This window comes from Scyliorhinus torazame, chromosome 10 (assembly GCF_047496885.1).
Source record: "Scyliorhinus torazame isolate Kashiwa2021f chromosome 10, sScyTor2.1, whole genome shotgun sequence".
Taxonomy (NCBI): domain Eukaryota; kingdom Metazoa; phylum Chordata; class Chondrichthyes; order Carcharhiniformes; family Scyliorhinidae; genus Scyliorhinus; species Scyliorhinus torazame.
This window is the reverse complement of record NC_092716.1, coordinates 159,530,874-159,557,449: the sequence shown is the minus strand read 5'-3', so window position 1 is coordinate 159,557,449 and position 26,576 is coordinate 159,530,874. Positions and strand designations below refer to the sequence as shown.

The following is a 26,576-nucleotide window of genomic DNA, read 5'->3' as shown; positions in this document are numbered from 1 at the left end:
ATTCAATTGCTTAAGTATAACCTTTTATGAAAACTTGTATAGTTGTGGCTTTGATTAATACTCTCCATGTACCCTATCATAGGATCCAAAAGAAATTATTAAAATAAATGTTGCAGGTTGGTGACAGTTAGTTCATTTGTCTGTTGAAATGAACTGAGTCGGGTCCTGTAACTAAATGGGCAGCACGGTAGCATTGTTAGCAATTGCTTCACAGCTCCAGGGTCCCAGGTTCGGTTCCGGCTTGGGTCACTGACTATGCGGAGTCTGCACATCCTCCCCGTGTGTGCGTGGGTTTCCTCCGGGTGCTCCTGTTTCCTCCCGCAGTCCAAAGATGTGCAGGTTAGGTGGATTGGCCATGATAAATTGCCCTTGGTGTCCAAAATTGCCCTTAGTGTTGGGTGGGGTTACTGGGTTATGGGGATAGGGCGGAGGTGTTGATCTTGGGTAGGGTGCTCTTTCCAAGAGCCGGTGCAGACTCAATGGGCCGAATGGCCTCCTTCTGCACTGTAAATTCTATGATAATCTAATCTAAATGTTGGCAGAGTCGTGTTGTGATCTGGCAGCAGTGATCAAAGAATGAGTGAAGTTGTTGCTTGTTTGGATATTGGCTTTGTGCATTAAACTGAAATCAGTCCTTAGTTGGGTAAAGTGCTTATTGCCCGTCACACCAAATGCACAAAGAATTCAGGAAATACTTTCAGCAGCTTTGTACTGGGAATCAATGTAAAATTGAATATATTAACATGTGTTAAACCATATGAATTGGGAGCGGGAGTAGACTGAGCCATTCTATGTGGCAGATCTGATTGTAGTTGTAACCCCTTTCATAGAATCCCTATAGTGCAGAAGGAGGCCATTCAGCCCATCAAATCTGCACCAACCCTCCAGGCCCACACCCCCAACCTATCTCTCTTTGGGCGCTGAGGGGCAATTTTAGCATGGCCAGTCCACCTAACCGACACAACGTTGGACTATGGGGAGAGAACCAGAGCACCTGGAGGAAACCCATGCAGACACTGGGAGAATGTGCAAACTCCGCACAGTTACCCAAGGTCGGAATTGAATCCGGGTCCCTGGCACTGAGGCAGCAGTGCTAATTATTGTGTCACCGTGACGCCCAGAAATCAAAGTGGAGGATGTGGGCATCCCACTACCTCTCGCTTTCCTTCCTACTCCCTATATCCTTCAAGAATCTAACTCAACTTTTAAAATACTCACTGACCCTTCCCCCAATGCTCTCTGGGCAAGAAAGTTCCACAGACTCTTGACCCTCTGTGCGAAAAAACAATCTCTCCTCATCTCCCATTATGGGAAACCTTTATTTTTAAATTGCAGTCCCTAGGTTCTAATTTGGGGGAAACATCCTCTTAGCATCCACTTTGTCAAGGCTCTTTGGGATGTTGTGTTTCAATAAGATCTCTCCTCATTCGTCTAAATTTCAATGGTCACTGCCCTGAACTGTCCAACCTTTCCTCTAGGATAATATGCTCAACCTAGTGAACCTTCTCTGAACTGCTTTTTACACAATTATGTTCCTTCTTGAATAAGGCCACCAAGACTATACAGAACACTCTAGATGTGATCTCACCATTACCCAGCACAACTGCAGCAAAACATTCTGCACCCCTTGCAGTAAATGACAACATTTTGTTTGCCTTCCTAATCACTTGCTGTACTTGCATTGGGTATGCGTGGGCAGATGGCAAGTAACAGTAGGATTTGGGGTGAAGGAAAGGCATGAAGGAAGAAATGGAGCTGTTGCTGTCGACAGCTTCATAGCAACAGCTCCATTTCAAAATGGAAGTGGGAAGTCTCAGATATAAATCTGAACATGAAAAAGTGATATCTACAGCAATATCTTGCTGCAGACACAACCTTTAACAGGGTCTATGGGAACGCCTTTTGGTATGGGATTAAAATGCTGGTGATCCTGTGCATTGAGGCAATTCTGGTCACCTAACCTGTTCTGATGCCTTTGTTTTAGTGTTAATTTTGTTGTGTTATGTTTCTGAGAAGCACTTTAGGTCATTTTATGACATTACAGGTACTGCATTAATACAAGTTGTACTGTGAAGAGTATTAAGTCATATCACGTTTCAGGTGTAAGAGGAGATTTATTTTCCGTCTGACCTCCTTGACCTCATTTACGCACTAAATTAGTAAAAATATGGTTTGTGAGAGGCCATTCTTCTTTGCCCTGAGGAAAAGTAATTTTCTGGTTGAATGAGAACAACTTGCTTGTTAGGATTCCTCCTAGGTTGAAAACACAGGTCAGGATTTTGTTCAGTCTCTGGACTGACAGTCATGCGCAGTAGTGTGAATGCTTCGTTGGTGAAGAGAAGACATTAAACCTATTCCAAGTAGATGTTGACACTATTCAAAGGAGAACAGGAAGTTCTTGGTGTCTTGCCAGTGTTTGTCCCTCATGCAATCCCACACAGACATGTTAACATGTCATTCATTTTATTGCTGCTTGCTGGACATTGCTGGGCCTGCTGAGTTGTCTACATGACAATCACGTGTTCATGTTCATTAAGGCCTCCTTCTGCACTGTAAATTCTATGATTCTATAAATATCATGATTAGTGCAGATATGTAATTTGCTTCCAAAAATGGTCTGTGTACCTTCTTTCACTGGAGTTGATGAACATTGTTTTTTGTTTTTTTAATATATTTTATTCAAATTTTTTGGCCAAACAAAAAAATACAAAGGTTTTCCTTTTTGCAACAATAAAACAGTATAAATAACAGTGGCCGTTTTTAACAAATAAATAAATAATATATATATAAACTCAATGGCAACTGCCATATCAAAAATAATAACTCTCCAAAGATAAAATCAAACAATCCAATATACATAGCCTAATACCCGAAAAATTTACTGAGCCTTGCTCCAGTCATATGCGCCCTGTGTAAAACCTTGAATTGTATCAGGCTTAGCCTGGCGCATGAGGACGACGGGTCTACCCTACGTAGGGCATCTGCCCACAGCCCCTCTTCAATCTCTTCCCCCAGCTCTTCTTCCCATTTCCCCTTTAGCTCATCCACCATGATCTCCCCCTCGTCCCTCATTTCCCTGTATATACCGACACCCTACCATCCCCCACCCATGTCCCTGAGATCACTCTATCTTGAATCTCCTGCATCGGGAGCTGCGGGAATTCCCTCACCTGCTGCCTCGCAAAAGCCCTCAGTTGCATGTATCGAAATTCATTCCCTTGGGGCAACCCATATTTTTCCGTCAGCGCTCCCAGACTCATAAACGTCCCGTCTACGAACGGACCTCTCAGTTGCACAACCCCAGCTCTTTGCCATGCTCCAAATCCCCCATCCATTCTCCCCGGGACAAACCTATGGTTATTTCTTATCGGGGACCGCACCGAGGCTCCCGTCCTTCCCCTATGTCGTCTCCACTGCCCCCAAATTTTTAGTGTTGCCACCACCACTGGACTTGTGGTGTATTTCTTCGGAGAGAACGGCAACGGCGCCGTCACCATTGCTTGTAGGCTCGTTCCTTTGCAGGACGCCATCTACAATCTCTTCCACGCCGCTCCCTCCCCTTCTCCCATCCACTTACACACCATTGAGATATTGGCGGCCCAGTAGTATTCGCTTAGGCTCGGTAGTGCCAGCCCCCCCCCCTATCCCTGCTACGCTGCAAGAACCCCCTCCTCACTCTCGGGGTCTTCCCGGCCCACACAAAACTCATGACGCTTTTCTCAATTCTCTTGAAAAAAGCCTTCGTGACCATCACCGGAAGGCACTGAAACACAAAAAGGAATCTCGGGAGGACTACCATTTTGACCGCCTGCACCCTACCCACCAATGACAGCGGCACCATGTCCCATCTCTTAAAATCCTCCTCCATCTGTTCCACCAATCTTGTTAAATTAAGCCTATGTAAGGTTCCCCAACTCCTGGCTATCTGAATCCCTAAGTACCGGAAATCTCTTGTCACCTTCCTCAGCGGTAAGTCATCTATTCCCCTGCTCTGCTCCCCCGGATGCACCACAAACAACTCACTCTTCCCCATATTCAATTTATACCCCGAAAATTCCCCAAACTCCCTAAGTGTCTGCATTATCTCAGGCATCCCCTCCACTGGGTCCGCAACATACAGCAATAAATCATCTGCATACAAAGATACCCGGTGTTCTCCCCCCCCCCCCCCCCCGAGTACTCCCCTCCACTTCCTGGAGCCCCTCAGTGCTATGGCCAGGGGCTCAATCGCCAATGCAAACAGTAACGGAGACAGAGGACACCCCTGCCTCGTCCCTCTATGAAGACGGAAGTAGTCAGACCTCTGTCTGTTCGTGACCATGCTCGCCACCGGGGCCCTATACAGCAGCTGTACCCATCCGATATACCCTTCTCCAAAACCAAATCTCCTCAGCACCTCCCACAGATAATCACACTCCACTCTGTCGAATGCTTTCTCGGCGTCCATCGCCACCACTATCTCCACCTCCCCCTCTGGTGGGGGCATCATCATTACCCCTAGCAACCTCCGTATGTTCGTGTTCAGCTGTCTCCCCTTAACGAATCCAGTTTGATCCTCGTGGACCACCCCCGGGACACACTCCTCTATCCTCGTCGCCATCACCTTGGCCAGGAGCTTAGCATCTACATTTAAAAGGGAAATGGGCCTGTAGGATCCGCATTGCAGCGGGTCTTTTTCCTTCTTCAAAAGGAGCGGTATCGTTGCCTCCGACATAGTCGGGGGCAGCTGCCCCCTTTCCCTGGCCTCATTAAAGGTTCTCGTCAAAAGCGGGGCCAGTAGGTCCATATACTTCCTATAAAATTCCACCGGGAATCCGTCCGGTCCCGGGGCCTTCCCCGCCTGCATGCTCCCAATCCCTTTTACCACCTCCTCCATCTCAATCTGTGCTCCCAGTCCTGCCCTCTCCTGCTCCTCCACCTTAGGGAATTCCAGCTGATCCAGGAAATGCATCATTCCCTCCTTCCCTTCCGGGGGCTGAGCCTTATATAACCTCTCATAAAATGCCTTGAACACCCCGTTCACTCTCTCCGCTCCCTGTTCCATCTCTCCCTCCTCATCTCTCACCCCACCCATCTCCCTCGCTGCTCCCCTCTTCCTCAATTGGTGGGCCAGTAGCCGACTCGCCTTCTCTCCATACTCATACTGTACACCCTGTGCCCTCCTCCACTATGCCTCTGCCTTACCCGTGGTCAGCAGGTCAAATTCCACATGTAGCCTTTGTCTTTCCCTGTACAGTCCCTCCTCCGGTGCCTCCGCATATTGCCTGTCCACCCTCAGATGTTCTTTCAGCAATCGCTCCCTTTCTTTACCCTCTAGCTTCCCTTTATGCACCCTTATGGATATCAGTTCCCCTCTAACCACTGCCTTCAACGCCTCCCAGACCACTCTCTCCTGAACCTCTCCATTGTCATTAAGCTCCAAGTACCTTTCGATGCACCCCCTCACCCTTAAACATACCCCCTCATCCGCCAATAAGCCCATATCCATTCTCCAGAGTGGGTGCTGTTCTTTTTCCTCTCCTACCTCCAGGTCTACCCAATATGGAGCGTGGTCCGAAATGGCTATGGCCGTATATTCCGTCCCTGTCACCTTCGGAATCAGTGCCCTTCCCAAGACAAAAAAGTCTATCCGTGTGTAAACTCTATGAACATGGGAGAAAAATGTGAACTCCTTACTCCTCGGCCTACTAAATCTCCAGGGGTCTACCCCTCCCATCTGTTCCATGAAGTCCTTGAGTACCCTGGCCGCTGCCGGCCTCCTCCCGTTCCTGGACCTCGACCGGTCCAGCCCTGAATCAAGCACCGTATTGAAGTCTCCCCCCATTACCAACTTTCCTGCCTCCAGGTCCGGGATACGTCCCAACATACGCCTCATAAAATTTGCATCATCCCAGTTTGGGGCATATATGCTCACCAGAACCACCGCCTCCCCTTGCAATCTGCCACTCACCATCACATATCTACCCCCACTATCCGCCACTATGGTCTTTGCCTCAAATAACAACCGTTTCCCCACTAAGATAGCCACCCCCCTGTTCTTCGCATCTAAACCCGAATGAAACACCTGCCGCACTCATCCTTTGTGTAGTCTGACCTGGTCTATCAGTTTCAGATGCATCTCCTGCAACATAACCACATCTGCCTTTAATTTCTTTAGGTGCGCGAGTACCCGTGCCCTTTTAATCGGCCCGTTCAGCCCTCTCACGTTCCACGTGATCAGCCGGGTTGGGGGGCTCTTTTACCCCCCCCCCCCTTGTCGACTAGCCATCCCCTTTTTTAACCCAGCTCCTCACCCGGTTCCCACATACCCGAATATCCCCCCGACGGCGCCCTCCCGCCTCGACCACCCCATCCCATAACAGCTCCCCCTTCTCCTTAGCAGCAGCAACCCAGTTAACACCCCCCCCCCCTCCCCAACATGGGGAAGAGAGAAAAGTTCCAGGATCGCAAAATTAACAAATTGAAAAAACCATCCCCCCCCCCTTTTTTTTCCCCCTCGCCCCACATAATCACCCCACCACTTTGTCCCAAAAGTTCTTTCTCTTGCCCGACTATTCCAGCTTCTCGTCCACAATGAATGTCCACGCCACTTCTGCCGTCTCAAAGTAGTGGTGCTTCCCTTGGTGTGTGACCCACAATCTCGCCGGTTGCAACATTCCAACTGGATCTTCTTTTTGTGAAGCACTGCCTTAGCCCGATTAAAACTTGCCCTCCTTCTCGCCACCTCCGCACTCCAATCCTGGTATACGCGGATCACCGCGTTATCCCACCTACAGCTCCGAGTTTTCTTCGCCCATCTGAGGACCGTCTCTCTGTCATTATAGCGGAGAAACCTCACCACTATAGCTCGGGGTATTTCTCCAGCCTTCGGTCTTCGCGCCAGAACTCGATAAGCTCCCTCCACCTCCAAGGGGCCTGTCGGGGCCTCCGATCCCATTAGCGAGTGAATCATCGTGCTCACATATGTCCCGACGTCCGCCCCTTCTGCGCCTTCAGGAAGACCCAGAACTCTTAGATTCTTCCTCCTCGAGTTATTCTCCAGTACTTCCAACCTTTCCACACACCTTTTGTGCTGTGCCTCGTGCGACTCTGTCTTCACCACCAGGCCCTGTATTTCGTCTTCATTTTCATCAGCCTTTGCCTTCACGACCCGAAGCTCCAGCTCTTGTGTCCTCTGCTCCTCCTTTAGCCCTTCAATCGCCTGTAATATCGGGGCCAACAGCTCCTTCTTCAACTCCTTTTTCAGCTCTTCCACAGAGCGCCGCATGAACTCTTGTTGGTCCGGGCCCCATAACAAGCGGCCACCTTCCGACGCCATCTTGCTTTGAGCTTCCCTTCCTTGCCACTGCTCCAGAGGATCCTCCGCAATCCGGCCGCTATCCTCTCCCTTATCCATGCGTGTCCGGGGGGGGATTCCCTTCTGGGGTACCGCACCGTGTTTTTGACCGTTTATATTGCCGTTGGGGCTCCTATTAAGAGCCTAAAAGTCCGTTCCAACGGGAGCTGCCGAAACGTGCGACTTAGCTGGTCATCGCCGCACCCGGAAGTCTTGATGAACATTGTTAACTTCCCTAATGACAGGAACTTATGAGTGTAATGGTGAAATGTAGGCCTAATAGTGGTGTTTCAACTTCGCCAAACATGAGCTACATTAATGCTCAATGAAGCCAAGTTTGATTTGGTTCAAAGCGCTTACTCCCCAATAACTTCACAGTAAAGGGAAACGCGCAGTCATACACATGATCAGAATGGTTTAGTTGCATTGGTACAAATTATGTCTGCATAATGGGGCAAACATTGCCTCAGATAGACTTATGACCTAGTGAACACTGGTTAACAGTACAAGAAAAGAATGTAACCTGATGAGATTTGCCTGTGTTAACTTGGGTTCGTGGAGATACTAAATTGAGTGCTTCTCTTTGCACTGGTATTCCATTTTTGGAACTAAAATTGACTCGGGCACCATGTGTTTTTAGTAGTGTTTGTAGCTCAAAGAAGTATTTTTATTCTTCAGCTACTGAACGAATAACTGAGCATGATTATGTACTTTGTTAGCACTTCAGTCATGCTTGCCTGCAGCTGTGCAGCTCAAGCATCATTTAGTCTAATAAAATATGCAAAGTATTCCCTGCACATCTTTGGGTTGTGGGGGTGAAACCCACGCAACCACGGGGAGAATGTGCAAACTCCACACGGCAGTGACCCAGAGCCGGGATCGAATCTGGGACCTCTGGGCCGTGAGGTTGCAGGGCTAACCCACTGCGCCACCGTGCTGCCCATATAGCACCTTTAACAACCTCCGGTGATCCCCCAAGCATTTCACAGCCAATTCTGTAAGTTTTGAAGTATATATGATGGTATCACCAGAAATATCAGAATCCTGTTGCACATAACACTATCCAGTATTGTCCAGTATTTTCTGTTTGTGTTGCACATAATACTAACTTTGTAGACACTGAAATGTTGTCATCCTACAGGAGGAATTGCTAATTCTTGCTAATGTTTGTCATGACTGTTGAGCTGTGATTGTATATTAGGGCAAAATATCCAACATTTTAAAACAATGTATGCCGTAAGTATAGTTCTGAGGCCTCGGGAAACAAATGACATCTTGTTTGTTTTTTCTGGCAAGAAGGGACATTTTTATCGCACAGTAAATCATGATACAAAATTTTAAATAAAAATTGCTGTGGTTTTAAATTATCGTTGGCAATCCAGTTTTTTGGAGTCTCCCTATTCTCTCTTTCCGCCCCCCCCCCCCCTCCTTTCCATTTTGCCCCTTTTCTAAGGCATTGTTTTTGCTGTGTTCAGCTGTTGTGGGTGTTAATTGCCCACCAGTGGCTGCTCTTAATGTGCTAGTCTGCACAGAATGCGACGAGCTATTTGATCAGAAAGAGCATCATAAACCATGGTCTCTATCTCACCCACACTTACACACTATGGGAACCTTTCATCGGTGGTCTATTGTTTGGTGATTGTAGTCAGGAATTCTGATTGATTTTTGTTTCCATCTGCCTGCCCCGCCTTGCAAGTTATCAATGCCATTTTATAGAATTGTTGCTGTGCCCCTGGCTGAGATCAGTCAACTTAAGTTGGAGTCTTATTATCAAAGCTTCCATAGGGCAACAATGTATTTATGTATTTTAGATGAAGAATTATCTAAGTGTTAACTTTAGATGGCAATTATGTAGTGCTAAATAATGGGAGTTTTATGTGTGTCAGATTTGTATCTCCACGTTACATGGAAACAAAATGCAAGGGGTTAATGTCCACGCAGGTACTTTTCAACAGAAAAACTGTTGACTGTGTCTGGACAGGTTGATCTGAAGGATTTATATTCCTTAAGGATTTAATGTATTACTTGTTAGTTGATCAGGGAAATCACATTTGATTGCAAGTACACTACCAATTCTTAAACATGGCTACTCGTTCAATACAAATGACTAACAGATGCAGTCATGAACCACTTTGACTTCAAGGAAGATTGTTGTTTGTGCAAATAAGCAGATCTACAGTGGTCATTCCCAGGTTTGCTGCCACAGAGCAAATAATCAGACCACGGGGAGTGAATCTGATTGAAAACTGTTTAGTTCTCGTAAAGTGAAGCCATGTTGCTGATGGGTAGTGGATGGGCCACCTTGGTCTGCTCTGGATTGCAGGCTTTAATCTTCGGTTAAGTTGAGCTCTATTGCTCAATGTTGTGTTGTAAACTGCAGCAGACAAGATAAAACATATATCGAAGCTGTGGCATGTTTAAAACAGTCAAGACCGAGCAAGCAATGTCTCTCTGTTGAATGTAGAGAAATTGATTTTTCACTATTAAACTGTTTGCCCCATTCACCTTAACTAAATGAAACCATTTGTCGGCGGAGTCTTGTCTGGTAAAATCAAGCAATCACTCTGAAGAGAAGAAAATTGCAATGGCATGTTCCAGTTGCTGGTGTGTAGAGCAAACATTCACTGTTATGATCTCTGAGTTTTACTATCCACTACCTGGATGGTGACAGAAAAGGGAGCACCGCAGATCAATTAAATGTGAGTGGTCAAGAAATATGTTGCCCCTTTGACATCATTTAAAGACACAGTACCAGTTTCCACATGTGTGATGACGACACCCAGCTCTACCTCACCACCACCTTTTTTAACATGTCATTGTCTCTGAATTTTCAGACTGCTTGTCTGACATTCAGTACTGGATGGACAAACATTTCTTCCAACTAAATGGGTTTCCAACTAAATGGCGTGGGTTTCCTCCGGCTGCTCCGGTTTCCTCCCACAGTCCAAAGACGTTGCACGTTGGTGGATTGGCCATGCTAAATTGTCCTTGGTGTCCAAAAAGGTTAGGAGGGGTTATTGGGTTACAGGGATGGGGTGGAAGTGAGGGCTTAAGTGGGTCGGTGCAGACTCAATGGGCCGAATGGCCTCCTTCTGCACTGTATTTTCTATGTAAATATTGAGAAAGCTAAGCTGTCTGTTCAGTCTCTGCTGCAAATTCTGTTCCCTTACCACCAATTCCATCCCTCTGCCTGGTCGCTGTGTGAGGCTTAACCAGACTTTGCAAACCTGGTGTTGTATTTGACCCCAAGGTGAACATCAGACCACATATCTGAGCTACCCCGAAGACTTTCATTTTTGCAACACTGCCCAATTCTGTCCAGTAAGAAGTCTCACAGCACCAGGTTATAAAGTCAAACAAGTTTATTTGAAATCATAAGCTTTCGGAGCGCTACTCCTTCATCAGGTGAATTGACTTCACCTGATAAAGGGCAGCGCTCCGAAAGTTTGCAATTTCAAATAAACCTGTTGGACTTTAACCTGGTGTTGTGAGACTTCAATTCTGCCCAGATTAAGCTCCTTGTCCGTACCTTTGTGACATCGAGGCTTTACTGTCTCATACTTTACTGGCTCATCTCTCGCATTCTATCTTTCAAAACATTTATGTCACCCGAACCTTGCTGCCTGTGTCCGAACTCTCAGTAAATCCTGTTCACCCATATTAACTGATCTTATTTGGCTCCCAGTTAAGCAACACCTCAATCTTTAACACTTTTGGCTTTGTTGTCAAATCCCTTCATGACCTTGCCACACCTATTTCTATACTCTCCTCCAACCGTCCAGCTGCTCGAAATATCTGTGTTCCTTTAATTCTAGCCTCTTGAGCATCCCTCATTTTAATAACTCCACCATTTGGTGGTCATGCCTTCACTGTCAAGCCTTAATATCTGGAATTCTTTCCTACAGCTTTCTGCTTCCCTTCCTCTTGTTCCTCCTTTAATCTGCTGCTGGAAACCTCCATCTTTGACCAAGCTTTTGGTCATCTGTTCTAATATCTCATTACGTGGCTTGGTGTCAACTTTATTTTTAATTAATGCTCCTGCGCAGCACATTAGGGTAATTTGTTATATTAGAAATCCTATATAAATGCAAGTTGTCATTCATGTTTGTTTAAATGTCGCTTAATTAGATTGTGTCTTTTTTATGAAGGAGCATAAAACCTATTGAAATTAGCTGACATTAATCCTGGTAACATTGTTCCATGCAACTCTATCTGAACTAATTTTATGCATTATTTTTCTGTTCTAGTTTTCAGTGATCGTTACCCGACGTGTTCTTTATGGCCTCTACCTAGAGTTGGTGATATTGAGTTCCCAGCCCCTGCAAGCTGAGTTTACAGAAGGTTGAGCTCCGTAGCGATGAAGAGCATTGACCGCAAGAATGCAATCCAAATCTTGACCAGCCGAGAACGTGGCTCTCAGGAGCTGGGCTGTCAGAGATGCCTGGAAGAGCTGGTGGAGGACAAAACGCGATGGATGCAATGGGAAAGTCAGGTGAGCTATATCACAAGCCTTTGCATATTACATAGGATGTACAGAACAGAAACAGGCCACTCGGCCCATCAGTGCATGACTGTGTATTTACTTTTGGCTTGATTGATGACCATCATTATTTATGGCCTCAAGTTATGCTCTTTCCTGAATGTGGAAACCTTCTTTCTGGATCCACACTATCAAAACATTTCATAATTTTAAAGACCACTATTGAATCACCCCTCAGCCCTTTTGTTTCCCCCAAGGGTCTTTTCTGTACCTTGCTAGCACAGCCAGAAAGGAGTATTTTTAACCCTGCGAGTACCCATAGCTACTGATCAAGGAAGTTAACAATCAAAATAGGTGGATGACAGCGGATAGACAAATGACAAACATTCAAGGAATGCATTGGGGAACTGCAGTAACTGTTCATTCCTGCCTGGCACAAAAGCAAAATGGGTAAGAGGGCCAATCCATGGCTTACAAAGGAAGTTAGAAATAGTATCCGATCCAAGGAAGAAGCACACAGATTGGCCAAGAAATATAATAGGTCTGAGGATTGGGAGCAGTTTGGAATTCATCAAAGAAGGACGAGGGGATTGATTTAAGAAGTGGAAAGTACAGTACGAAAGGAAGCTTGTAGGGAGCATAAAGACTGACAGTAAGAGTTTCTATAGATATGTGAAGAGAAAGAGATTGGTCAAGGCAAATGTAGGCCCCCTACAGACAGAAACAGGGGAATGCATAATAAGGGACAAAGAAATGGCTGAGCAATTGAATACATACTTCGGTTCTGTCTTCACAAAATAGGATACAAATCGGATACCAGAAATGTTGGAGAATGAAAGATTTAGTGAGAGGGACGAACAGAGGGAACATTAGTAGAGAAAATCGCTTCTCGGCCTTTTGGCTAAGATCAAGCGTAATGTTTCTTGGCCTTTTGGCTAAGATGAGCGTGGGATCAGCTGTAATGCCTGGATCTGATATGTCTCTCTTGTGGAGACCAATAATTGGATTCAATTTGAATTGATTTTTAGAGCAGGCAAGGAGCTGGATTAGGGGTTTGCCCCTGTCCACACTCTGAGCTCTGGCTTTGTAACTCTGATAAAGTAAATGATTAACTTTAGAGAAATGTTGCTGGGAAACTTAATGGGATTGAAGGCAGACCAATCCCCAGGGCCTGAGTATCTGCATCCCAGAGTGCTTAAGGAGGTGGCTCTGGAAAAAGTGGATGTATTGGTGGTCATATTCCGGGATTCTATAGACTCTGGAACAATCCCTGCAGATTGGGGGCTAGCTCATGTCACTCCAATATTCAAAAAGGGAGGTAGAGAGAAAGCAGGGAATTATGGACCAGTCAGCCTAACATCAGTAGTGGGGAAAATTCTTGAATCCATTATCAAGGACTTTATAGTGGAACATTTAGAAAACAGTGGAAGGATCAGTCAGAGTCAGCATGTATTTATGAAGGGAAAATCATGCTTGATAAATCTGTTGGAATTCTTTGAAGAGGTAACCAGTACAGTCAACAAGGGGGAGCCAGTCGATGTGGTATATTTGGACTTTCAGAAGTCGTTTGACAAAGTCCCGCAGAAGAGATTATTGTGCAAAATTAAAGCACATGGGATTGGGGGAAATGTATTGAGGTGGAGAGAAAACTGGTTAGCAGAGAAGAAACAAAGAGTAGGGATTAATGGGTCCTTTTCAAATTGTCAGGCTATAACTAGTGGCGTGCCACAGGGATCGGTGCTGGGATCCCAGCTATTCACAATATATATTAATGATTTGGATGAGGGAACAAAATATAACACCTCAAAGTTTGCCGATGATACCAAGTTGGATGGGAGGGTGAACTGTGACGAGGATGCAGGGATCCTCCAGCATGATCTGGACAGGTTGGGCGAGTGGACAAATCAATGGCAGATGCAGTATAATTTGTATAAGTGTGAGGTTATTCACTTTGAAGGCAGATTACTGCCTGAATGGTTGTAAATTGGGAGAGGGGAGTGTGTAACGGGACCTGGGTGTCCTTGTGCATCAGTCGCTGAAGGCAAGCATGCAAGTCCGGAAAACGGCAAAGAAGGCTAATGGTATGTTGGCCTTCATTGCGAGGGGTTTCGAGTACAGAAGCAGGGATGTGTTGCTGCAATTATACTTCTGTGTAATGAGAAGGGAATTATTGCCAATCTGGCTGTACGAGACCCCTTGGGGATGAGTGACCATAACATGATAGAATTTTTTCATCAAGATGGAGAATGAAATAGTTGATTCGGAGACTAGGGTGCTGAATCTTAATAGAGGGAACTATGAGGATATGAGGTGTGAATTGGCCTTGATAGATTGGGGAGAGTTTCTTAAAGGGATGACAGTGAATAGACAATGGCAAACATTCAAGGAGTGCATAGAGGAACTACAGCAACTGTTCATTCCTGTCTGGCACAAAAGCAAAGGGGGTAAGAGGGCCAATCCATGGCTTACAAAGGAAATTAGAAATAGTATCCGATTCAAGGAAGAAGCATACAGATTGGCCAAGAAAAATAATAGGTCTGAGGATTGGGAGCAGTTTAGAATTCAGCAAAGAAGGACAAAGGGATTGATTAAGAAGGGGAAAATACAGTGCGAAAGGAAGCTTGCAGGGAACATAAAGACTGACACTAAGAGTTTCTATAGATAGGTGAAGCGAAACAGGGGAATGCATATAAGGGACAAAGAAATGGCTGAGCAATTAAATACATACTTTGGTTCTGTCTTCACAAATGAGGACACAAATCAAATTATTTACAAATGAGAGGGGCCATATTGTTGGAGAGGACAGTGTGAAACAGACTGGTAAGCTCGAGGAAATATTTGTTAGGAAGGAAGATGTGTTGGGCATTTTGAAAAACTTGAGGATAGACAAGACCCCGGGCCTGACGGGATATATCCAAGGATTCTATGGGAAGCAAGAGATTAAATTGCAGAGCCGTTGGCAATGATCTTTTCGTCCTCACTGTCAACAGGGGTGGTACCAGGGGATTGGAGAGTGGCGAATTTCGTGCCCCTGTTCAAAAAAGGGACTAGGGATAACCCTGGGAATTACAGGCCAGTTAGTCTTACTTCGGTGGTAGGCAAAGTCATGGAAAGGGTACTGAAGGATAGGATTTCTGAGCATCTGGAAAGACACTGCTTGATTAGGGATAGTCAGCACGGATTTGTGAGGGGTAGGTCTTGCCTTACAAGTCTTATTGAATTCTTTGAGGAGGTGACCAAGCATGTGGATGAAGGTAAAGCAGTGGATGTAGTGTACATGGATTTTAGTAAGGCATTTGATAAGGTTCCCCGTGGTAGGCTTATGCAGAAAGTAAGGAGGCATGGGATAGTGGGAAATTTGGCCAGTTGGATAACGAACTGGCTAACCGATAGAAGTCAGAGAGTGGTGGTGGATGGCAAATATTCAGTCTGGATCCCAGTTACCAGTGGTGTACCACAGGGATCAGTTCTGGGTCCTCTGCTGTTTGCGATTTTCATTAATGACTTGGATGAGGGAGTTGAAGGGTGGGTCAGTAAATTTGCAGACGATACGAAGATTGCAGGAGTTGTGGATAGTGAGGAGGGCTGTTGTCGGCTGCAAAGAAACATAGATAGGATGCAGAGCTGGGCTGAGAAGTGGCAGATGGAGTTTAACCCTGAAAAGTGTGAGGTTGTCCATTTTGGAACGACAAATATGAATGTGGAATACAGGGTTAACGGTAGAGTTCTTGGCAATGTGGAGGAGCAGAGAGACCTTGGGGTCTATGTTCATACATCTTTGAAAGTTGCCACTCAAGTGGATAGAGCTGTGAAGAAGGCCTATGGTGTGCTGGCGTTCATTAACAGAGGGATTGAATTTAAGAGCCGTGAGGTGATGATGCAGCTGTACAAAGCTTTGGTAAGGCCACATTTGGAGGACTGTGTACAGTTCTGGACGCCTCATTTTAGGAAGGATGTGGAAGCTTTAGAAAAGGTGCAAAGGAGATTTACCAGGATGTTGCCTGGAATGGAGAGTAGGTCTCACGAGGAAAGGTTGAGGGTGCTCGGCCTTTTCTCATTAGAACGGAGAAGGATGAGGGGCGACTTGATAGAGGTTTATAAGATGATCAGGGGAATAGATAGAGTAGACAGTCAGATACTTTTTCCCCAGGTGGAACAAAGTATTACAAGGGGACATAAATCTAAGGTGAATGGTGAAAATATAGGGGGGGATGTCAGAGGTAGGTTCTTTACCCAGAGAGTAGTGGGGGCATGGAATGCACTGCCTGTGGAAGTAGTTGAGTCGGAAACATTAGGGACCTTCAAGCAGCTATTGGATAGGTACATGAATTACGGTAGAATGATGTAGTGTAGATTAATTTGTTCTTAAGGGCAGCACGTAGCATTGTGGATAGCACAATTGCTTCACAGCTCCAGAGTACCAGGTTTGATTCCGGCTTGGGTCACTGTCTGTGTGGAGTCTGCACATCCTCCCCGTGTGTGCGTGGGTTTCCTCTGGGTGCTCCGGTTTCCTCCCACAGTCCAAAGATGTGCAGGTTAGGTGGATTGGCCATGATAAATTGCCCTTAGTGTCCAAAATTGTCCTTATTGTTGGGTGGAGGTGTTGACCTTGGGTAGGGTGCTCTTTCCAAGAGCCGGTGCAGACTCAGTGGGCCGAATGGCCTCCTTCTGCACTGTAAATTCAATGATAATCTATGATTAATCTAGGACAAAGGACCGGCACAACATCGTGGGCCGAAGGGCCTGTTCTGTGCTGTATTTTTCTATGTTCTAAATCAGATTCCAGAAATGTTGGAGAATGAAAGGTTTAGTGAGAGGAAAGAACTGAGGGAGATGAACATTAGTAGAGAAATGGTGCTGGGAAAACTGATGGGATTGAAGGCGGATAAATCCCCAGGGCCTGAGAATCTGCATCCCAGAGTGCTTAAGGAGATGGCTCTGGAAATAGTGGATGCATTGGTGGTCGTCTTCCGGGATTCTATAGACTCTGGAACTGTCCCTGCAGATTAGAGGGTAGCTCACGTCACTCGATATTCAAAAAGGGTGGTAGAGAGAAAGCAGGGAATTATAGACCAGTAAGCCTCACATCGGTAGTGGGGAAAATGCTTGAATCCATTATCAAGGACTTTATAGCGGAACATTTTGAAAGCAGTGGCAGGATCAGTCAGAGTCAGCATGGATTTATGAAGGGAAAATCATGCTTGACAAATCTGTTGGAATTCTTTGAAGAGGTAACCAGTACAGTCGACAAGGGGGAGCCAGTCGATGTGGTATATTTGGACTTTCAGAAGGCGTTTGATAAAGTCCCGCATAAGAGATTATTGTGCAAAATTAAAGCGCATGGGATTGGGGAAATGTATTGAGGTGGAGAGAAAACTGGTTGGCCGAGAGGCAACAAAGAGTAGGGATTAATGGGTCCTTTTCAAATTGGCAGGCAGTAACCAGTGGGGTACCACAGGGATAGGTGCTGGGATCCCAGCTATTCACAATATATATTAATGATTTGGATGAGGAACAAAATGTAACATCTCAAAGTTTGCAGATAATACCAAATTAGGTGGGAGGGTGAATTGTGACGAGGATGCAGGGATCCTACAGCAAGATCCGGACAGGTTGGACGAGTGGGCAAACCAATGGCAGTTGCAGTATAATTTGGATAAGTGTGAGGTTATTCATTTTGAAAGCAAAAACAGGAAGGCAGATTACTACCTGAATGGTTCTAAATTGGGAGAGGGGAGTGTGCAGCGGGACCTGGGTGACTTTGTGCACCATTCACTGAAGGTAAGCATGCAGGTGCAGCAGGCGGTAAAGAAGGCTAATGGCATGTTGGCCTTCATTGCAAGAGGTTTCGAGTATAGAATCAGGGATGTGTTGCTGCAATTGTACAGTGCTTTGGTGAGGCCACACTTGGAATATTGTGTGCAGTTTTGGTCTCCTTCTCTGAGGAAGGATGTTCTTGCTCTCGAGGGAGTGCAGTGAAGGTTTACCAGACTCATTCCAGGGATGGCGGGACTGTCATATGAGGAGAGATTGACTAGGTTGGGATTGTTTTCGCTGGAGTTCAGAAGAATGAGAGTGGATCTCATAGAGACTTTTAAAATTCTAACAGGACTAGACAGGGTAGATTGAGGGAAGATGTTACCAATGATAGGTGTGTCCAGAACCAGGAGTCACAGGTTGAGGATTCAGGGTAAACCATTTCGGACAGAGATAAGGAGACATTTCTTCACACAGAGTGGTGAGCCTGTGGAATTCATTACCACAGGAAGTAGTTGATGCTAAAACTTTGAATATATTCAAGAGGCGGCTGGATATAGCACTTGGGGAAAATGGGATCAAAGGCTATGGGGAGAAAGCAGGATTAGGCTATTGAGTTGGATGATCAGCAATCGGCATGATGAATGGCGGAGCAGGCTCAAAGGGCAAAAGGGCCTCCTCGTGCTCCTATCTTCTATGTGTCTATGTATACAGGGCCTTGGTGAGGCCACACCTAGAATATTGTGTTCAGTTTTGGTCGCCTTTTCTGAGGAAGGATGTTCTTGCTCTCGAGGGAGTGCAGCGAAGGTTTACCAGACTGATTCCAGGGATGTTGGGACTGTCATATGAGGAGTGATTGACAAGGTTAGGATTGTTCTCACTGGAGTTCAGAAAAATGGGGGGGATCTTATAGAGACTTATAAAATTCTAACAGGACTCGACAGGGTAGATGCAGGGAAGATGTTCCCAACGCTGGGTGTGTCCAGAACCAGGGGTCACAGTCTGAGGATTGAGGGTAAAAATTTCAGACAGAGATGAGGAGATATTTCTTCACCCAAAGAGTGGTGAGCCTATGGAATTCATTACCACAGGAAGTAGTTGATGCTAAAACATTGAATATATTCAAGAGGCGGCTAGATATAGCACTTGCGCAGAATGGGATCAAAGGTTATGGGGAGAAAGCAGGATTAGGATATTGAATTGGATGATCAGCCATGACCGTTATAAATGTCAGCAGGCTCAAAGGGCCAAAAGGCCTCCACCTGCTCCTATCTTCTATGTATCTATGTAACACTGCAATGACGTTACTGTGAAAATTCCCTCGTCGCCACACTCTGGCGTCTGTTCGGGTACACTGAGGGAGAATTCAGAATGCCCAGTTCACCTAACAAGCATGACTTTTGGGACTTGTGGGAGGAAACTGGAGCACCTGGAGGAAACCCGCGCAGACATGGGGAGAACGTGCAGACTCCGTAGAGACTGTGACCCAGGCCGGGAAGCGAACCTGGGACCCTGGCGCTGTGAAGCAACTGTGCTAACCACTGTGCTACCGTGCTTAAAGGAGGAAAGCAAGGTAGAGAAGTGGAGAGGTTTAGAAAATGAATTCCAGGGCTTAGTGCCTAGGTAAATGTTATAGCCATAGTCACCAATGGTGGAATGATTTAACAATTGGAATGCTCAAGAGGCCAATATTGAAATAGTGCAGAATTAAAACATAGAAAGTAGGAGTGGGCCATTCAATCCCTCAAGCTTGCGCTTCCATTCAATATGATCAAGGCTGTTTTGCTATCTCAATGCCATACTCGCACTCTCTCCCCATATCCCTTAATGCCTTTCTTTTCTAGAAATCTATTTATTTTCTCCTTGAATATATTCAATGGTTTGGCCTCTACAACCTCTGTGGTAGAGAATTCCACAGGTTCACCACCCTCTGAGCGAATAAGTTTCCCCTTTTCTCAGTCCTAAGTGTGTTTTACATTCCCCCCCCCCCTCTGCCAGAGGAAACAAGATTGCTGCGTCCAGTCTGTCCCGCCCTGTCAGAATTCTATATGTTTCGAATAATTACTCCTCATCTCAGTTCTTTGCCCTTTATTCTGAGACTTTGCCCCACGTTTTGCTGGGGGTTGGTTTAGCTTAGTTGGCTGGACAGCTAGAGCAAGCCCAACAGTGCGGTTTCAATTCCCACACAGTTTGAGGCTATTCATGAAGGCCCTGCCTTCTCAACATTGTGCCTCGCCTGAGGTGTGATCCTCGGGTTAGATCACCACCAGTCAGCTCTTTCCCCTCAAAGGGGAAAGCAGCCTATGGTCATCTCGGACTATGGCGACTTAACTGACTTTACTGTTCACTGCCTGACAACTTGAAAAACCCAGTTTACAGCCAGTTCTGCTTTTCTAGCTGTTAACAAATCCTTTATCCATGTTAATATATTACCCCAACTCTGAGCCCTTCTCTTTTGGCTTATATCAACGAACTCGACACAAACCGTGAATCAGTGATGATTTTATAAATTGTATGGTTTAATGCTGCAGTGATCACTGGGCTTTTAGTTGGGACTTGGTAATTTTTTACCAAGAAACTGCAATTATTGGGCAAATCGTGCCAATGGTGTGGTGCTGCAGTACCACAGAAGACTCGTTAGAAAGAAATATCCCACTAATATTGTGTTTTATTTTTACAGAAAGTAGAGCTTCCAGACAGTCCCCGATCAACTTTCCTTTTGGCATTTAGCCCAGACAGGTAGGTGGCAATGTGTGTCTTTCAAATAAAATGATTCTATGCCAACTCCTGAAATTATTCCTTATACTTAAAAATGAATAGGTATTTAAATTATTCTGTTCATCATTAAGAGACAACTTTGTCAAAAGTGAATTCACCACATGGTTATTTAACAGGGTCTTCAGGTTTCACCTATGTCCTGTTAAGGTAGCAGCTTGACTGACTGGTGGCACCTAGAGAAAGCTATAGCTTCAAGCGCCATTCCAAGACTTGAGTATGTAATCTTGACTGGCACTTCCTTGCAGTACTGAGGGCCTTAGAGGTGCTGCCTTTCAGATGAGATGATTAACTTTTGTCTATTGAGGTGGGTGTGAAAGGTCACATGACACTGCTTTAAACAAGGAGGACTTTTCCCGGCTACCAGTTTGCCGAGTTAATCTCAGTAAACACACGTCACTAGGTTAATCCCAGAGCTGAAGGGGTTGGATTACGAGGAGAGGTTGAGTAGACTGGGACTGTACTCGTTGGAATTTAGAAGGATGAGGGGGATCTTATAGAAACATATAAGATTATGAAGGGAATAGATAGGATAGATGCGGGCAGGTTGTTTCCACTGGCGGGTGAAAGCAGAACTAGGGGGCATAGCCTCAAAATAAGAGGAAGTAGATTTAGGACTGAGTTTAGGAGGAACTTCTTCACCCAAAGGGTTGTGAATCTATGGAATTCCTTGCCCAGTGAAGCAGTAGAGGCTCCTTCATTAAATGTTTTTAAGATAAAGATAGATAGTTTTTTGAAGAATAAAGGGATTAAGGGTTATGGTGTTCAGGCCGGAAAGTGGAGCTGAGTCCACAAAAGATCAGCCATGATCTCATTGAATGGTGGAGCAGGCTCGAGGGGCCAGATGGCCTACTCCTGCTCCTAGTTCTTATGTTATTCATTATCTGATTGCTGGTTGTAGGTCTTTGCTATATGCAAATTAGCAGTTGTGTTTTTCTCTGTAATGGTGAGTGCACTTGAAAAGTAATGTAGTGGCTGTAAAACACTTTGGGATGCCTTGAGATCAAGAAAAGCACTAGATAATCCAAGCTTTTCTTCATTGGCTGCAAAATACTTGAAACACCCTAAAGATGCTATTAAATAACAACTTGTATTTACATAGCATCTGTAATGTAGTAAGATGTTCCAAAGCGCTTTACAGGAGCTTTATCATCAAAATTTGACACAGCCTCCCAAGTATATACTGGTACAGGTAAGCATAAAACTTCAAATAGGTACCTTTTAAGGGCTGCCGAAAAGGAGGAGCTGGGGAGGAAAAGAGGAAATTGCAGAGTTTAGGGCCTGGGCAACTGCAGGGCCTCGAGGCCAGAATGTGGATTACCCTGTTCTTTCTGTCTTTGTATAGGATGAACGTTTGTGTCATTTTGCAGGAGGGCCAGCGTATAAAACAGAACTGAAGCTGTGGATATAATTATTAATTTTCTGATTTCTTTAATGGGGCTGCCAGCAGTCATTTTCATCAGTATTAATTTTGTGTTATTTTAATCACACTTTTGAAAAGCTATCTTGAAATGAAGACCATTTAAAGTTGATGGACCCTGTTGATTTTAATGTTCTGTTTGTGTTGCTTTGTTTGTTCTGAAATGATTGCTTTTAAAATCAAGGCTTGTGTTTCTTGTGTCAACCAGGCACGATTGGACAAATATTAACTTACACATTCCTGTAAGGGTAAATATGTTAAATAAGTTGGTTCTTTGTGCTATAATATATGCAGAAAAAATAAACTAGCAGTGAAAGACTGAAGTTGTGTGTAGGAGCTAGTGTCTATACCATTTGGTTTGAGATGTGAGAAAAATTCAATGTTAATATTTGTTATCTTAGTTCAATATTAGTGAACAGAGCACTTATTGTTTGAAATACTTTATAAATGACCGTTGAGTGTTTGGCCTATTATTTAACAAGTACTAAAAGGTGACCAGCTTTCATTTTGTGTAGCTTGGATATGTTGCAGGTGAGAGAGGGGACGATTACTGTTTTGACCTCATTTCACCAGAACAAGCGACAGTCCAGCACACGGTCACCAGAGTCAAGAACATTCCCATCTCCACCCCCCTTCCACTGTCCTCAAGCTGCACATTGTAATATCAAAGAATTTTTCATGTTGTTAAAAAAAATATTTTTGACCTTCCACAATGCTTTCTCCACCCCACTGTCCCTTCAACGCAGTTGAAACTGAGACTCTGGGGAAACACAGGTTCTCACTTCAATGTATTTCCAATAGATGTAAATCTGACTCCTGTTCTGTATTCTGGTTACTAAACTCAAGCATTATGGGCGAAGAGTCTTAAACTCCTGTTTAGTTTGTGAATAATTTTCACAGTTGACAGCCATTCAGTCCTTGACTCTTTTACCTTTTTCGTTTAGGACTTTGATGGCCTCCACCCATGTAAATCATAATATTTACATCACTGAAGTTAAGTCTGGGAGGTGTATTCATTCACTGGTGGGTCATAGAAGGACACCGTGGTGTGTGACATTTCACCCCACTATCCAAGGGCTTGTGGCATCTGGATGTCTAGATGGGGAAGTTCGAATCTGGGATTTACACGTAAGTACAAGAGGTGTTTGATAGGGAGAAAATAAATAATTGCTCATTGATGCAAATAATCAGCCAGTAGGAATGAGGTGACAAATGTTTATTGTGGGCTTTTACGCGAGGTAAAACTGCCTTTTAGAAAACAAATTGTGATTAGATTTTAGAGCTAGATACTTGATTGAGAGTCAACATTGCATATCTTGCAGTTTCATGGCACTGATCCATTGGTCATTGTTTTAATGGCTAGCTAATTGATGGGGGGGGGGGGCTCCTGCCATGTATCTCCAAGTATAAAATTATTGTCACATTTTGTTTATTTTCCTGCTTGTAAATAAAGTTCTGGGTACTACGTTGGATAACAGATATTGACAGCCATGAATGTCATTGTTTTTCTTTCAGGGAGGCAGCGAGAGTTGGTTTACTGAGAATAATGTGGCCATAGCATCTTTAGCCTTCCATCCTATGGCACAACTTCTGTTGATTGCTACTGCAAATGAGATCCACTTCTGGGACTGGAGTCGACGAGAGCCATTTGCTGTGGTGAAAACTGCGAGTGAAATGGAGCGGGTCAGGTGTGTATGCCCAAAGACGTCAGTGACTGTCTCTCAGTGACTGCCTAATACGTTTCATGTTTTCTGGAAAGGGAATGTTGCTGTATTAAGGTGTGAATCTTGTGTTTCTTTAAAAGTATATATTTTTTTCTTCACAGTTGAGCTGACAGTGTGAATCTTCTGTCAGCTCAAGTGCACAAAATGCACTTCTGAAAGCTGTTGCATTCAATGAGATTTAACAAAAACTTAGTTCAGAGTCATAAAACAAGGACTGCTCATAATTAAAAACACATTGGACATTCAATGTAGGTGGTATGAATAAAAGCAGATAGCATTGGAAAAACTCATTGGAAAATGTCTGGTGGCATCTGGAGAGAGAATCCGAGTTAACGTTTCGAGTCAACATGACTCTTATTCAGTAGTAGGAAATTATGCGCTTTGAGGGATTCTGTTGCCATTGGTGTGTATCTAGTTTCCTATTTCAGCAAGAAAGCTAAAGATAAGTGAGTCTCAACATAAATGCTTCTTGTGTAGGTGCTAAAATGATGTTAGCGAATTGGGGTACAGGAAAATGTTTAAAATTTTAACTTCAATCTCATAATGATGCAAGAAAAGAACTATGTCACTTGCAGTCATGTCTGTTGTAACCTAATAGGGTAACTGATTGTGAAAGTGTTTTATCTTTCTGATACCGATCAAGATATTGGGTTCTGCATGGACCCGTTGAGCGATCGTTTTTAAGTGCTAGATTATTGGAACACTCTAGTAGGCAACTTCAGCCATAACTGCCGAACATAATTCTGATCATTTTATTATATTTTCTTGGCAATGTTGGTTGAAATAAAAATCGGCAGTGTTGGAGTATTTGTTTGAACTGGTTATTACTAGATGTCTCAATAAGTTGGTAATGGGTGATTATTTTGTAATTGAACTGCCTATTAAGAGCATATTGGAGGGCTTGAAGATTCAGTCACATAGTGTGATACTGGAGTGACTTGTAGCTCATTCTGAGGAAGGGTGGCACGTTCCCTTCCCTGAAGGACATTGGTGAGTCAGTTTGGCTGTGACTGCATTCTGGGATCTTTCAATATCATTTTTTCTTTTGATTGATAACTGCCCACAAGTCACTAAATTTATTGAATTTGGTTTCCAATATCGCTATGTTGGTGTTTCAGCTCTGTCTCTGGATGTTTGATTTCGTGCAGAACCATTGTGTGCCATGGCCATCAATGTAACACCTATTGTGGCTCTCAAACCTAATTTTATGCCCTAGTTTAGTCACAAACCATTGTTAAACTTGCCAAGAAATGAAACAGAAATTTGCAATATTTTAACTAACAAATTGTTAACCAGATATAACTGCCTTTCTTGTCTTATCTCTTAAAAACAATGTGTGCAATGAGCTCTGCTGCCAGTGCCTTGACACTTTTCCCAGGTGACCAGTGTGAACCTGTACAGAAATAGGCAGTGAGTGGGCTATTCATCCATAAGTCAAGTCTGATCCTGTTTTTACCTGATATCCACATGTGTGTATTGCCCAACAGAGCTCTTTGGTTGGTAATTGGGAGCACAAACTAAATATTTAATTTAGTGCTGTATTTTCTAGAAGGTATACATATGTGCTTTATGCTCAAGCTTTTGTCTGAAAATGACTTTTGTTCAATTTTCTGTGCAAATAGATTTATTCCTAATTTTGGAAATATTTACTCTTGAGAATCTGATGAGATTAATGAATCTTAACTGACAACATTGGTTGAGGAAAAAAGTCTTTACTTTTTCTTTGCTATTTAAGCTCCCTGCAGTGGTAAGGGTTTAATCATAAAAAGTGCCATAGAGTATTCGGAAGATGTGTTTTTTTGTTCAACCATTGAATGGTCTTTAATGGCAGTGCATCAAAACTTCATTTTCTTCTATCTCGGAAAGAGGGAATGTAATTGATCATATTTATTTCACTATTAAATTATTATTGGAAGTTGTCATTGCTTTCAGGATAATTACATAGCAAATAACTGATGGCTGTGGATCCTTTACAAATTTTGTGCAGTTGATTGATTTGTTGTGAAAAATAATAACTGATCTTGAGCAATGTATCCATACTGTACTGCAAACAAAATCCCGGTTGTGTATTTTCCCCCGATTTATAAAAAAAAAAAAAAAAAAGAATCATTCAATTAATTCCTCTATCACACATTTTCTTTTGCCTCAACAAATTCTGAAAAATATACTCTGTTTCTGTTCTTAATAGCTAAACGATGGGTTCGGTGGGGAAGTGCACATAGGCAAGAACATGACCTGACTCAGACAATTGAACTCACTATTCTTTCCATTCTACAAGGTTGATGGTATGGCTGATCGAACACTTCTGAAATCTCCCCAGTTGCACCTCCCGAGGTATCATTTTGCAGCTTCCCTCTTGGTATCCCTATAGCTTGCAGGGCAACCCGTGACCCTCTATACATTCCCCCCTCCAACTTTCCCACCATTTCTCTTCCTGCTCTCCTAGGCACTTCACTCCTCATGTATCATGACCCCTGCTTTGAAACTTCAGTACTAATCTCCCAATTATCAACTGAAAACATCCTCTTTATCCAGGACTTTTAAAATGTGGATGAAATAACTAAGCAATTAATAACTTGTCAGGCCAATTATTTTATGTTTCTTTATACATTTGACATTGCCAGCATGCCTCTAATTAAAAACGCAATTTGGAAACCACCATATATTAGTTGCCCTGATATTTGCAGCATTGGTATCCTCTGAGGGTGTCTTGGCCCAGTTCGTGTATGAATCCACAGTACAAAATGTTGTTAATTGTAGTGTAAATTACAAATTTGAAATGTGAGATGTGACACTAAAGGTTTCAAGTCACTCGAGGCAAAGGTTTAGAAGTGACTATCTGGGACAAAATTAACTGTCCCTTGGACAAGTGCGGATTATTTAAAGATAACCAAACTAACTTGATTGAGTTTTTTGATGAGAGAATGCAGTTGATGTGGTGTCCATGAATTTCCAAAGGGTGTTGATCAACTGCTACTTAATGGGCTTGCCAGCAAAGTTGGAAGCCCATGGAATAAAAAGGACAGTGGCAGCTTGGAAACAAAGTTGATTAACTGACGAGAAATAGAGTTGCCGTGAACATTT

The 26,576-nt window shown here is 44.1% G+C and overlaps 1 protein-coding gene and 1 pseudogene across 5 annotated transcripts in view; both read left to right on the top strand.

Annotated features, from left to right (window-relative positions):
- LOC140430996 (activating molecule in BECN1-regulated autophagy protein 1-like) overlaps window positions 1–26,576 on the top strand; it is a 629,857-nt gene that overhangs the window by 25,537 nt on the left and 577,744 nt on the right. For all 5 annotated transcript variants that reach the window (XM_072518877.1, XM_072518876.1, XM_072518878.1 and 2 more), the window contains 4 exons: window positions 11,584–11,828; window positions 20,254–20,312; window positions 22,713–22,896; window positions 23,284–23,456. In XM_072518877.1, the coding sequence (XP_072374978.1) occupies window positions 11,694–11,828; window positions 20,254–20,312; window positions 22,713–22,896; window positions 23,284–23,456 (551 nt within the window). In that variant the 5' untranslated portion in view covers window positions 11,584–11,693. The remainder of the gene's footprint in view (window positions 1–11,583; window positions 11,829–20,253; window positions 20,313–22,712; window positions 22,897–23,283; window positions 23,457–26,576) is intronic.
- LOC140384990 (U2 spliceosomal RNA) lies at window positions 12,698–12,933 on the top strand (annotated as a pseudogene).